The 14,768-nt window shown below is 40.8% G+C and overlaps 1 protein-coding gene across 1 annotated transcript in view; it reads right to left on the bottom strand.

The window, feature by feature from the left end:
- DCHS2 (dachsous cadherin-related 2) overlaps positions 1-14,768 on the bottom strand; it is a 266,320-nt gene that overhangs the window by 106,306 nt on the left and 145,246 nt on the right. The window contains exons 5-7 of the mRNA XM_044930576.2: positions 12,341-13,357; positions 9,489-9,676; positions 6,498-6,597 (exon numbers count right to left, since the gene is read on the bottom strand). Coding sequence (XP_044786511.2) covers positions 6,498-6,597; positions 9,489-9,676; positions 12,341-13,357 — 1,305 coding nt within the window. The remainder of the gene's footprint in view (positions 1-6,497; positions 6,598-9,488; positions 9,677-12,340; positions 13,358-14,768) is intronic.

Below are 14,768 nucleotides of genomic sequence, written 5' to 3' on the forward strand. Positions count from 1 at the left end.
GTTGGTACACAGCCTAGATCCATTAATGATTCACTAAATGTTATGAAGTTTAACATTCTGAGTTTAAGATGCCATCTTCATTTATTGGCTGGAATATATTACTCAAGAGAATCGTCTTCTTACCTGTTTATTGGTAACCCACTGGGGCAGTTCATTATAGGAAAATTCAGGATACATGTTTGATAGTAAAATTTTATTTAACAGTATTCAAAATAATGGATTGATTTACTAACATCCTTCAGTACTCCAACTATGATCATTAAAGGTTTGTTTAGCTTGTTTTAAGAATCATTAAACAGACATTTAAACACATTATAAATGGGTAAATCTATTGCCATTGTTACCCCTAATGATGTTCATACTGTTTCATCTCTTATCATTCAGTCCAGTTCAGTTCAGTCGCTCAGTCATGTCTGACTCTTAGCGACTCCATGAATCACAGCACAACAGGCCTCCCTGTCTATCACCAACTCCCAGAGTTCACTCAGACTCATGTGCATCGAGTCAGTGATGCCATCCAGCCATCTCATCCTCTGTTGTCCCCTTCTCCTCCTGCCCCCAATCCCTCCCAGCATCAGGGACTTTTCCAACGAGTCAACTCTTCGCATGAGGTGGCCAAAGTACTGGAGTTTCAGCTTCAGCATCAGTCCTTCCAATGAACACCCAGGACTGATCTCCTCTAGGATGGACTGGTTGGACCTCCTTGCAGTCCAAGGGACCCTCAAGAGTCTTCTCCAACACCACAGTTCAAAAGCATCAATTCTTTGGCGCTCAGCCTTCTTCACAGTCCAATTCTCACATCCATACATGCCCAGTGGAAAAACCATAACCTTGACTAGACGGACCTTTGTTGGCAAAGTAATATCTCTGCTTTTGAATATGCTATCTAGGTTGGTCATAACTTTCCTTCCAAGAAGTAAGCATCTTTTAATTTCATGGCTGCAATCACATTTGCAGTGATTTTGGAGCCCAAAAAAATAAAGTCTGACACTGTTTCCCCATCTATTTCCCATGAAGTGATGGGACCAGATGCCATGATCTTAGTTTTCTGAATGTTGGGTTTTAAGCCAGCTTTTTCACTCTCCTCTTTCATTTTCATCAAGAGGCTTTTGAGTTCCTCTTCACTTTCTGCCATAAGGGTGGTGTCATCTGCATATCTGAGGTTATTGATATTTCTCCTGGCAGTCTTGAATCCAGCTTGTCCTTCTTCCAGACCAGCATTTCTCATGATGTACTCTGCATATAAGTTAAATAAGCAGGGTGACAATATGCAGCCTTGACATACTCCTTTGCCTATTTGGAACCAGTCTGTTGTTCCATGTCCAGTTCTCACTGTTGCTTCCTGACCTGCATATAGGTTTCTCAAGAGGCAGGTCAGGTGGTCTGGTATTCCCATATCTTGAAAAATTTTCCACAGTTTATTGTGATCCACACAGTCAAAGGCTTTGGCATAGTCCATAAAGCAGAAATAGATGTTTTTCTGGAACTCTTTTGCTTTTTCCATGATCCAGGGATGTTGGCAACTTGATCTCTGGTTCCTCTGACTTTTCTGAAACCAGCTTGAACATCTGGAAGTTCACGGTTCACGTATTGCTGAAGCCTGGCTTGGAAAATTTTGAGCATTACTTTACTAGCATGTGAGATGAGTGCAATTGTGCAGTAGTTTGAGCATTCTATGGCATGGCCTTTCTTTGGGATTGGAATGAAAACTGACCTTTTCCAGTCCTGTGGCCACTGCTGAGTTTTCCAAATTTGCTGGCATATGGAGTGCAGCACTTTCACAGCATCACCTTTCAGGATTTGAAATAGCTCAACTGGAATTCCATCACCTCCACTAGCTTTGTTAGAATCTTCTTAAAGGTGGTTCCCAGGGCTTCCCAGGTGGTGCTAGTGGTAAAGAACCTGCCTGCCAATGCAGGAGACATAAGAGATATGGGTTCAACCCCTGGGTTGGGAAGATCCCCTGGAGAAGGGCATGGCAACCCACTCCAGTATTCTTGCCTGGGGAATCCCATGGAGAGAGGAGCCTGATGGGCTATAGTCCACGAGGTTGCGCAGAGTTGGACACGACTGATGTGACTTAGCACGCATGCACAAAGGTGGTTCCCAAGTCTTTGATATGATCTAGTCATCTTTAGCAGCCTCCTGGTATCTGGTTTAACAAAATGTTACAGACTCATCTTGAAGATTTCCTGTCTGAGACCTGGAGTCAGTCATTTCTCCAAGGACTCCTGGTTTCTTCCACGGAACACAGTGTTGGGAGGTTGTATTCTGCTCATTGCCTCTGGGTCACTCATTCTTTCTAGGCCATCTTCAGTGGACAGAGAATACACACGCACACACTAAAAGATGTCACAAGTTCATATTGATATTTCTAATTCAAACTGATTTTGGTAGGGTTTTTTTTCTAGTTTGTTAAATAATAGATTTGTATTCTTTGATAAAATCTTAATATTTCGAACAATCCAAAAAACTCAAAGTCTGGGCCAGTCATGACTCTCTTTCTTTCTTTTATTCAGCTGTCAATGAGTCATTATGATACAACAGACACTTTACCAGTTATAGAGGAAATAAAGGCAAATAAAAAAGCACTCCTGCCCTTAAGAAAGTCAGAGTATAGAGCAGGAAATTATGTAACACTTGCTGGTTGTGATATCTATGCTTCGATCCATTTACTTCATTCTCATAGGATATAAACAAAGATATGTATATGTATATGTGTGTGTATATATATATATGTAAACAAGATATATATGTTCCCATTATATTGATTTTTATCTTGTTTTTTTAATCTTATATTTTGTAGTTGCTTCTATTTTGCAATTGGATGAAGTTAAAGCAAGGGTATGAATACATAATAGATAACACCATATTTTTATATTGCTATGTCCCAAGTATCAGATTAAAGACTAATTTTTTTTAAATCAACATTTCAAACTTTCAGAAATATATGATGACCATCCATGGAAACACTTCCAGCTTGGTAAAGTCCCAATATTTATTCAAAAGTTTTAAAGAAATGACAAAATATAAGTACAGCAGAGAACCTGTGTATACCTCCAAATTTCATTCCTCTTTTTCTTCTCTATGGACAGCCTCTGTTCTAAAGTGGAGATGTATCTCTCTAGTCCATATATTCATGGACAATTCCTAGGATGGTTGTGTTTCTTTCCAAATAATGGCATCACAGAAGGATTATAGTTTAACTTGTGTGTGTATCTGTCTTTCTCTCTACAACACCATTCACTGTCCCTGAACAATGCCCTCTGTCACCTTCCCAAGCATGAACATGATTTGCATTTTCATTTCTTTCTGCTTTCAGGTCTTTCATCAATATTTTGTAATTTTCTACACAAAGGTCTGTTACTCCAGGTGTTTGTTGACTTCCTACTTTTGCATTCCAGTCCCCTATAATGAAAAGGACATCTTTTTTGAGTGTTAGTTCTAAAAGCTCTTGTAGGTCTTCACAGAACCGTTCAACTTCAGCTTTTTCAGTGTTACTGGTTGGGGCATAGACTTGGATTACTGTGATATTGAATGGTTTGCCTTGGAAAGACTAGAGATCTCTTCAAGAAAATTAGAGATACCAAGGGAACATTTCATGCAAAGATGGGCTTGATAAAGGACAGAAATGGTATGGACCTAACAGAAGCAGAAGATATTAAGAAGAGATGGCAAGAATACACAGAAGAACTGTACAAAAAAGATCTTCACGACCCAGATAATCATGACGATGTGATCACTGACCTAGAGCCAGACATCCTGGAATGTGAAGTCAAGTGGGCCTTAGAAAGCATCACTATGAACAAAGCTAGTGGAGGTGATGGAATTCCAGTTGAACTCTTTCAAATCCTGAAAGATGATGCTGTGAAAGTGCTGCACTTAACATACCAGCAAATTTGGAAAACTCAGCAGTGGCCACAGGACTGGAAAAGGTCAGTTTTCATTCCAATGCCAAAGAAAGGCAATGCCAAAGAATGCTCAAACTACTGCACAATTGCACTCATCTCACACGCTAGTAAAGTAATGCTCAAAATTCTCCAAGCCAGGTTTCAGCAATATGTGAACCGTGAACTTCCTGATGTTCAAGCTGGCTTTAGAAAAGGCAGAGGAAGCAGAGATCAAATTGCCAACATCCCTGGATCATGGAAAAAGCAAGAGAGTTCCAGAAAAACATCTATTTCTGCTTTATTGACTATGCCAAAGCCTTTGACTGTGTGGATCACAATAAACTGTGGAAAATTCTGAAAGAGATGGGCATACCAGACCACCTGATCTGCCTCTTGAGAAATTTGTATGCAGGTCAGGAAGCAACAGTTAGAACTGGACATGGAACAACAGACTGGTTCCAAATAGGAAAAGGAGTACGTCAAGGCTGTATATTGTCACCCTGCTTATTTAACTTATATGCAGAGTACATCATGAGAAACGATGGGCTGGAAGAAACACAAGCTGGAATCAAGATTGCCGGGAGAAATATCAATAACCTCAGATATGCAGATGACACCACCCTTATGGCAGAAAGTGAAGAGGAACTAAAAAGCCTCTTGATGAAAGTGAAAGTGAAAGTGACGAATGAAAAAGTTGGCTTAAAGCTCAACATTCAGAAAACTAAGATCATGGCATCCGGCCCCATCACTTCATGGGAAATAGATGGGGAAACAGTGGAAACAGTGTCAGACTTTATTTTTGGGGGGCTCCAAAATCACTGCAGATGGTGATTGCAGCCATGAAATTAAAAGATGTTTACTCCTTGGAAGAAAAATTATGACCAACCTACATAGCAGAGACATTACTTTGCCAACAAAGGTCTGTCTAGTCAAAGCTATGGTTTTTCCAGTGGTCATGTATGGATGTGAGAGTTGGACTGTGAAGAAGGCTGAGCGCCAAAGAATTGATGCTTTTGAACTGTGGTGTTGGAGAAGACTCTTGAGAGTCCCTTGGACTGCAAGGAGATCCAACCAGTCCATTCTGAAGGAGATCAGCCCTGGGATTTCTTTGGAAGGAATAATGCTAAAGCTGAAACTCCAGTACTTTGGCCACCTCATGCAAAGAGTTGACTCATTGGAAAAGACTCTGATGCTGGGAGGGATTGGGGGCAGGAGGAAAAGGGGATGACAGAGGATGAGATGGCTGGATGGCATCACTAACTCAATGGACGTGAGTCTGGGTGAACTCTGGGAGTTGGTGATGGACAGGGAGACCTGGCGTGCTGTGATTCACGGGGTTGCAAAGAGTCAGACGCGACTGAGCGACTGAACTGAACACAAAGGTCTTGAATATATTTTACTGAAATTTCCCTCCCTATGCTTTTCATCAAGATGATTCTGATTTGGAAGGGAAACATTTAATTTGTGGATCCTCCTTTAAAGAGAATAGGACAATATTCCCATCCCAGAGAAGCCCCAGCAAGTGAAGAACCATGAAGCCTAAACTTCATAATCTTTGAAGCAAACCAGACCCTACACCCTATGATTTTCTTTGTTATAGTGAATCAAACCTTTGAAATCCTGCTTAGTTTTTTAAATGCTAGTGATTTTTGTATATTGACATTGCTCCCAGAAATTTTTTATGCTATTGATTCCAATGGTTTGCCTGTAGCATATTTGGGGTTTTCCATGCAGGCAATTAACTTATCTGCAGGTAAGAGCAATGTTGTCTCTTGCTTCCCTATGTTTGTATCAAACATGACACAGCAAAAACTGCCTTTTAAAATCGTATAAAGACACAATGTCAGCTAAAGGTAATCATTGGATCCAATCACAGGAATGCAATGCCTGTGCATTCTCAAAAAATAAAAAACAAAAAAAAACATAAACATAAGCCTGTCTCAGTAAAATTCCCACATACACATACATGAGTGTACAGATGTGATATTTTGAGTATGATTGACTCTGACCTGAAGAATATTTAATTTTGATAGAGATTCACAGGTGCTTGGTATTTATAATCATGTGTCTTTATGGGGAAGTGTTAGTCACTCAGTTGTGTCTGACTCTCTGCAACCCCATGGACTAGACAGCCCACCACACTCCTCTGTCATGGAATTCTCTAGGCACAAATACTGGAGTGGGCATCTTCCCAGCTCAGGGATTGAACCTGGGTCTCCTGCATTACAAGCAGATTCTTTACCATCTGAGCCACCAGGGAAGCCCTGTCTTTATATGTCTTTATACTCAATATCATTTTTTATACATTAACTATTAATAGTGCTTTCCTCAATAAAAGCTGATTTGCATTTTTAGATTATTGAAAATTATTCATTTAAAGTGGATGATTGGTTGATTTCTCTTTAGGACATGAAAAAAATGTATGATTTTACAGTAAACTTTAAAATTCTTTTTTAAAAAGGTGATTCTAAAATGCAACAAAGTTATTTTGTGTGCAATTTGGTGTTATTTTCAGCATTAACTATTTTCTCAGAAGGAGGCAGATGTTTGGTAGACAGCGGAGAAAATGCTAAAAGCTCTTAATCCTATATGAATAGTAACTTTTACCTGAAGATACCGAATATATAACTTCTGCATTGTTTCCCTCATCAAGATCCTTTGCAAACACAGTTGTAACCAACATATTTACTGGCTGACCTTCCAGAACCTGTCATTAAGACAAATGAATGACAAATTAGTAGGTAAAATTTAAACAAGAAATATCGATGAAACTTGAAAGAACACAATGCTCCTGTTATTTTTAAACTACTTTTAAACTCACACATAATTCAAATGTCTACCATATAAAGGTTATATGAATGTAAATCCATGAAAAGAATCCATATTACATATTTAAATGTTTCATTCAATTTGAACAAATTATCTGCAGCATTTAAACTAATTTTGAGAGGAAAAAAAGGAAATAAAATTGACTACAAAATTTCAGATTTTTGACGCAAGAAGCAACAGTTAGAACCAGACATGGAACAATGGACTGGTTCAAAATTGGTAAAGGTGTACGTCAAGGCTGTACATTGTCACACTACTTATTTAACTTATATGCAGAGTACATCATGCGAAATGCCGGACTGGATGAAGCACAATCTGGAATTAAGATTGCAGGGAGAAATATCAATAACCTCAGATATGCAAATGACATCACCCTTACAGCAGAAAGTGAAGAGAAACTGAAGAGGCTTTTGATGGAGGTGAAACGGGAGAGTGAAAAAGCTGGCTTAAAACTCAGCATTCAAAAAACGAAGATCATGGCATCCAGTTCTATCACTTCATGGCAAATAGATAGGGAAACAATGGAAACAGGGACAGACTTTATTTTCTTGGGCTCCAAAATCACTGCAGATGGTGATTGCAGTCATGAAATTAAACACGCTTGCTCCTTAAAAGAAAAGCTATGACCAACCTAGACAGCACATTAAAAAAGAGAGACTCTACTTTGCCAACAAAGATGCATATAGTCAAATGGCTTTTTCAGTAGTCATGTATGGATGTGAAAATTGGACCATAAAGAAGCCTGAGGGCTGAAGAACTGATGCTTTTGAACTGTGCTGTTGGAGAAGACTCTTGAGAGTCCCTTGAACTGCAAGGAGGTCCAACCAGTCCATCCTAGAGGCAATCAGTCCTGGGTGTTCATTGGAAGGACAGGTGCTGAAGTCCAATACTTTGGCCACCCGATATGAAGAGCTGACTTATTAGAAAAGACCTTGATTCTGGGAAAGATTGAAGGCGGGAGGAGAAGGGGATGACAGAGGATGAGATGGTAGGATGGCATCACTGACTCAGTGGACATGAGTTTGAGTGCGCTCCAGGAGATGGTGAAGGACAGAGAAGCCTGGTGTGCTGCAGTCCATGGGGTCCCTAAGAGTCAGTCACAACTGAGTGACTGAACAACAAAAAGGATTCTAGCTTCTTATTCATCACCTTCTTAGGGCATTTTTAAAGGTTTGAAACATGCTAAAGATAAACATAGACTATTATTCCAGGAAAAGTATCTTATTATTTAACAGAAACTTTCCTGGAATACTGAAATACACATGTAGAACTGAACTCCTAGCTTCTGTTCTCCTGCCTAATTAAGCTATGAAATTGCTTGGGGCTTCCCTGATGGCTCAGCAGGTAAAGAATCCTCCTACAACACAAGAGATGCAGGAGATGTGGGTTCAGTCCTTGGGTCAGGAAGACCTCCTTGATGGAGGGCATGGCACCCCACTCCAGTATTCTTGCCTGGAAAATCCCATGGACAGAGGAACTGGCGGGCTACGATCCACAGGGTCGTAAAGAGCCAGACATGACTAAAACGACTGAGCACACTATACACGTGTCATGCATAAAATGAAATAATATAAAATCATAAGGATGGTATCATAATGCTCCACGATGGCAGAATTTTCCTTAAATATGATTTTGGAAGATGAGTTTAAAGTTATTAACTTCCTCAATACCTTTTTTGTGTTTTTCAACATGTATATCTGAGCTTAATTTGAATGTTCAATTATTTTAGAGCAATAGCTTCCAAACTTTTTATTTATATAACTTTTTATTTATATATAAATTCATACTTATTTTAAAAGAAGTATGAGTACCTTCAAGGTACATTTATCAATTATCTACATGAACTAACATGCTAATTTTTTATGTACATTATAAAACATACAAAAATATCGAAATGAAAAACATAAGATCACATAAATGTAATTAGAAGTTTTCGCATTTGCCTGCAAAGATCAAATGTTACAATCTTTGGGTGCATATCAGTCGCAAAGAGTTGGACACGACTGAGCATCTGAGCACACGTGCACCCTTCACTTTAAAACTACAGATTGTTCTGTCTTCAACTAACCGGCTCAAAGATGGTTTTCAGTTGAGCTCTAAACAAAGAAAGGCATGAATATTACTGAAAAAAAAAAAGATCCATGTCTGAGCACTACTGATAATGAAGTACCGTTATGTTTGCATACAACAAACAGAACCACATTATCATAAAACAACTGAATGTGTGATCCCAAATAGAACATATAAGCATTTTCTTTTTTAAATTTATTAATTTTTTAATTGGAGGACAATTGCTTTACAGTATTGTGTTGGTTTCTGCCATGAATCAGCTATAGGTATATGTTTTTTCTAATAATTATAGGTTTCACATTTAGGTCTTTAATCCATTTTGAATTTATTTTTGTATATTACCATATGTGAAGTAGATCACCAGTCTAGGTTCGATGTATGAGACAGGGTGCTCAGGGCCAGTGCACTCGGATGAGCCTGAGGGATAGGATGGGGAGGAAGGTGGGAAGGGGGTTCAGGATGGGGGACACATTTACACCCGTGGCTGATTTATGTCAATGTATGGCAAAAACCACCACAATACTGTAAAGTAATTAATTAAAAAAATAATTGTAGGTTTCTATGACATGTGGACAATTCTAAATCTAAAAATGTATGCATTTCCACAGCAAGACTGACTGGGTAAGTTCATGCTTTTGACCACAAGATGGTGCTCAAAACTAGTGACCAAAAATAATACAACTGCTGCATTCCACATACCTTGATGTACAGTTCCTTCCCAGCGAGGCACTGTGGGAAATACGGCCTGTTGTCATTGATGTCAGTAACTGAGACATGCACCAGCGTGGTGGCGCTGCGCGGAGGGGAGCCGTGGTCGCTCACCAGGACGGCGACCTGGTGGTGCGCGCGCTGCTCGTGATCCAGGGCCACCCAGCTGATCAGCTCCCCTGAGGAGCACAAAGCAGCGTGAGAGAAGATGCCACTTGTACCAGAATTCTGGCGTTAAGAACCCCATCCAGACCAATGCCCAGAAAGGAAAATCAGATACAAAGCTCTAAGAGCACAACTTCCAAAAGCACATTCTTTCGTAATCTAGCTCCACTGCTGAACGAATTTTCTGAAGTTTCTTCTGTCATCTTCAATTTGTCATTCTTTATATTTCAAATTATCTACCATGAACCATTTGAACTAAAGAATGTATAAAGTTATTTATTACTATCTCACAAAATATATGTATAGTGAGCATAATGACTTCCCAAATAACTTCATGCTTTACAAACCATATTTTGCATAGTCTTGCTCAAAACTGTCTTCTAGACTATGTCCCTCATGTTTCATCCCACAAACTCAGGCATAAAATTGTAAATGCTTCTACATACTACGAAGGGCCATCTCCCACTGCAGAGTTCCACCAGGAATTAATTTCCTCACTATCTTTGAAAATATGAATTTGTGAGAAAGTAATCATGAAGAAACTATTACCTAACATTGCCATTTCTAAGATTTTTTTTTTTTTTGCCCTCGTCCTCCAAATGAAATGACTATGTGAAAAACAAAAAGTGAAATCAGGAACAAAAAAATTCATATTTGGAAAAGTTGCTGAATTGGTGAAGCTAAAATGCAGTGTTTACATATCCCTTTACTATGTCAACTGTATTTATAAAGTATTTACTGTTTGATTCTAACAAAAATGACAAAGACAACATCTGCATTTTTAAAGTTCCAAAATATAATTCTCAGAAAACCCTAAATGCTGAATAGCAGACTTTCACTTGATGAACCAACTCTGACTGACAAGTAGCAGCTATTTGGAAAAGACTGGGAGGCTCAGCCAAGGATGGGCGTGAGGGCGCCATGCAGGGTTCTGAGGAAGAGGGTTGCTACCAAGGCTGCCTGGAGTCCTGGATGTGGAGAGCACACGTGCTGGCCACACTCTGGAGGATGCCCTCAACCCCGCATTGCCACACTGTCCCCAGCCCTGGTGAAGAGGAACAGTTTATGAGTATGTAGACTTCCAAGCCCCTTCATACACTTTAACTCTTCACCCCCCAGAGCAGGCCATGGAGCATGGCAGGAATTCTCTCTTCTAGTCAAGGAGAAGGCAATGGTACCCCACTCCAGTACTCTTGCCTGGAAAATCCCATGGACAGAGGAGCCTGGTAGGCTGCAGTCCATGGGGTCGCTAACAGTCGGACACAACTGAGCGACTTCAGTTTCACTCTTTACTTTCATGCATTGGAGAAGGAAATGGCAACCCACTCCAGTGTTCTTGCTTGGAGAATCCCAGGGAAGGGGGAGCCTGGTGGGCTGCCGTCTATGGGGTCGCAGAGTCTGACACAACTGAAGTGACTTAGCAGCAGCAGCAGCAGCAGTCAAGGTAAGGAAACTGCCCTAAAATGAAGCTTCTTGCTTCTAGCCATGCAACAATTCTAAGAATGGACACCTGGTCTTCTGAATCTGGGCACTGAACTGACTGTGGGAGAGAGAAGATCATGCGGGGACCAAATGTATATTTTATTTCCAAAAAAATAAATTGCTGAGTGAAACAGAAGACCTAAGAGAACTATTCAGCACATGGAAGTAAAGAGCAAGCAGGACCATCCTGGCAGCAGTGCAGTTTGTGCCCTGCTGGGGGCGCCCAGCTCAGGAGGGAATGGGATCTGAGATGCAGCTTGCCATCTTAGCAGGCCTTGTGTCCTGGGGTAGAGCGCCATCTGCTGGAGGAAGGGGCACCTTTTCCTAACTCACACAGTGGGCACTTAGAAGGTAATTTGAATTTAATTCAAATTGGGTCCCACTACAGTCCATGGGTCACAGACCGAGCAACTCACATACACACACACACACACACACACACACACACATAGAGCAAAGGGCAACATGTATAAGGACCACAGTATGAATGGTGCCTCTTGGAAATGTACAAAGTGGTAACCTTCTCACTTCTTTTTAGCCCCATGACCTTGGGCATGTTATTTGAGCTATGCAGGTCTCAGTTTCTGCAGCTAAATGGTTGCAGTATAAACACAGTTAATTTGTAGGTAGTTGCAGGAATTAAGGTCCTTGTAAATTTATATAAATTTTAAAATATAATAAAATTTGTATACTTAATTAAGACTTGAAAAAAAAACCTCATGGGTAAATATTTGCCCATTCCCCATGGTTCCTTGAAAAAAAAATGAGAATGGGGAAATATATCAAATGAATAATTTTGAAATTTAATTAATGTATTATTTTCTAGTTCTCCATCGATGACATTTATGTTTTATAAAATATTATTTGAAAAATTTAAAGACATCTACAAGTGAAAAAATATTGTGGGGGAGATTCGACTTTACACAAGAGTTTATCCAGTCAGTTCTCACTGTAGCTCTAATTCAAAACGAGAAGCATGTATGGACAGGCAGTATGTGGGTGTGAGGCAAGGAAGCATGGATCATTCTAGGAAAAATTCTTTTCAATTTTGACTTTACTTTAAAATCACAATACTGTCATCAAGTATTTACTAAAAACTGCAATTTTAACTATATAGTTGCACTAGTGTTATAACTTAGATTTGGGTTTTGTCAATTCCAATTTTAAAGCAATAAGTGCAAGCTACAAAATGCTACCTGTATTAGGATTCATCTTGAAGAATTTTTCATCGGACAAAAGGAAATATGATAGCTGTCCATTCTTTCCGGAGTCTCTGTCAATTGCTGTGATTTTGCCTATTACCCCTTGGGGCATAGGACTCTCCTGGACTTTCAAAAACAGTACCTCGTGCCAGAAGGTAGGGGAATTGTCATTCTCATCCAGGACATGAACAGTTACTGAAGTGCTCACATTTTGTGACAATTTGTCCTCTGGGATCCAGGCAAAAACTCTAAAATTATACATTTGCGTGGATTCATAGTCAAGCTGTCGCCGCAAATAAATCCAACCTGTGAAAGGATGGACGCCAAACGCAGCGGAATCCGTGCTGGGCTCCAACCAGTACACGAGCTGCGGGGGAGCTCCCTGCGGGCCCAATGGGTGGGCCCGAATGCGCAGGACTGGGGTCATTGGCGAGAGCGACTCACTCACTTCCACTTGATAGACCAAATGCTCAAACATCAAAGACGGGCTTCGCTCCTGTCCCGCGATAATGACTGTCAGCACCAGCAGGGAGGCCCGAGAAGGAACGCCGAGGTCCTGGGCCACCAGGGTCAGCGTGCACGCCTGCGGCTGAGCGCCAGACAGGCTCCGGTTGAGGTACACCACGCCGAGCCCCGCGTCCATGGAAAAGAGGCTCGGGCTCTGGCGCGCAATGGAGTAGCGGAGGAGCCCGTTGAGCCCGCTGTCTCTGTCTTCTGCACGGGCACGGTATAGGGCTGTGCCAGGCAGCGTGCTCTGAGACACTGTAACCTCATCGGAGGCTTTGGGAAACACCGGGGGGTTGTCATTGACATCGATGACGGTTATATTGATCTCTGTGCTGCTGCAGGCGGGGGAGCTGCCAAGCTGTGCCTGGACGGTAAGCACAACCACGGGCTGCGCTTCGTGATCCAGAGGCTTCTGGGTTCGAATGGTGCCCAGCCATGGGTGAATGGAGAACGTGCCGTCCAGATTGCCAGAGGAGATCCTATAAAAAATTGGCTCGGAGGAATCTGAAAAGAAAAAGAAAAAAAAAAAAAAAAGAAAGGACGAAATTAAAGGAGAAGGCAATCACTTTAGGCTAAAAGAACATACCTACTAGGAACACTAAGAACTGAAAGCACTAATGTGTATCACATACATGGAGAATGCTGTGCAATGTCGCAAGTCTTCCTCGGCTCTCCAACCCCTGTTGTAAGTGAACACATGGTCTCTCAAGTATCAGTAGACAAAAGTACTGTCCCGGGACAAGGAGAAAGCCACGAGTTTCACCATTTTCCTTCCCTCTTCTTGAATTAAGTAAAACAGAAAGATATTCAGAAAATAATGTGGATGCCTATATTTGAGGAAGCAAAGTCAAGTATTTCCTACTCCAAGGGATATTCCCCACCCAGGGGTCTAACCCAAGTCTCTTGTATGGAGGGAGACTCCCGCATTGCAGATGGATTCTTTACCAATCAAGCCACTAGGGAAGCCCCTTCTCTATAATAGCTACTGACAAAAGGCAAATACCATCCCCAAAAGTTAAGGAAAGAAGACGAGAAGGTTTAGGGTTAGGGAGCAGGATGGGCTTCCCTGGTGCCTCGGATAGTAAAGAATCCATCTACAATGCAGGAGACCTGGGTTCAATCCCTGAGATGGGAAGATTCCCTGGAGAAGGGAATGGAAACCCACTCCAGTATTCTTACCTGGAGAGGACCATAAACAGAGCAGCCTGGTGGGCTACAGTCCAAGGGGTCTCAAAGCGTCAGTCATGACTGAAGGACTAACACTTTTACTAGGGAGCAGGATAAAATCTTTGAACAAGTAATTCACTTCTAGGAATTTTTCTTGCAGAGAAACCTCTACAAGTCATATAAAGATATTTGCTTGAGTATTATTTGGACTAGCAAAAATAACTGTAAATCATTCAAATTGATAGCAAAAAGAAAATGTTTAAATAAAGCATATTTTATACATATAAGTTGAAATACTAGGCAACTTTTTAAAATGAGATGGAATGATGTCCAGTTTCTTGGAAAAAGGTCCTCAATACACAAACTGGGGAAGTAGGGGGATGGGGGGAAGGTTGTTGTAGAACAGCAAATACAGTTGGATGTGTTTTCATAAAATTTTTTTGAAGTCTGTGTGTCTGTGAAATGCAGTGGGTTAAAAGTACCCATTACTTTTGTGATTTAAAAAAGTAGGATAAAAATAATGTTGAAAGAACAAAGAGCAAGCCATAGATTGTATGGTCTCAATTCTTGCACGGAGAAAAGGTAAGATTTATTCAACACTGCATTGTTTGGCCGACTCTTTGCTACTCCATGGACTGCAGCATACATGGCTTCCCTGTCCTTCACCATCTCTTGGAATTCGCTCAAACTCATGTCCATTGAGTCAGTGATGTCATACAACCATCTTATCTTCTGTTGTCCACTTCTC

The sequence above is a fragment of the Bubalus bubalis genome, chromosome 17 (genome assembly GCF_019923935.1).
Source record: "Bubalus bubalis isolate 160015118507 breed Murrah chromosome 17, NDDB_SH_1, whole genome shotgun sequence".
Taxonomy (NCBI): Eukaryota; Metazoa; Chordata; class Mammalia; order Artiodactyla; family Bovidae; genus Bubalus; species Bubalus bubalis.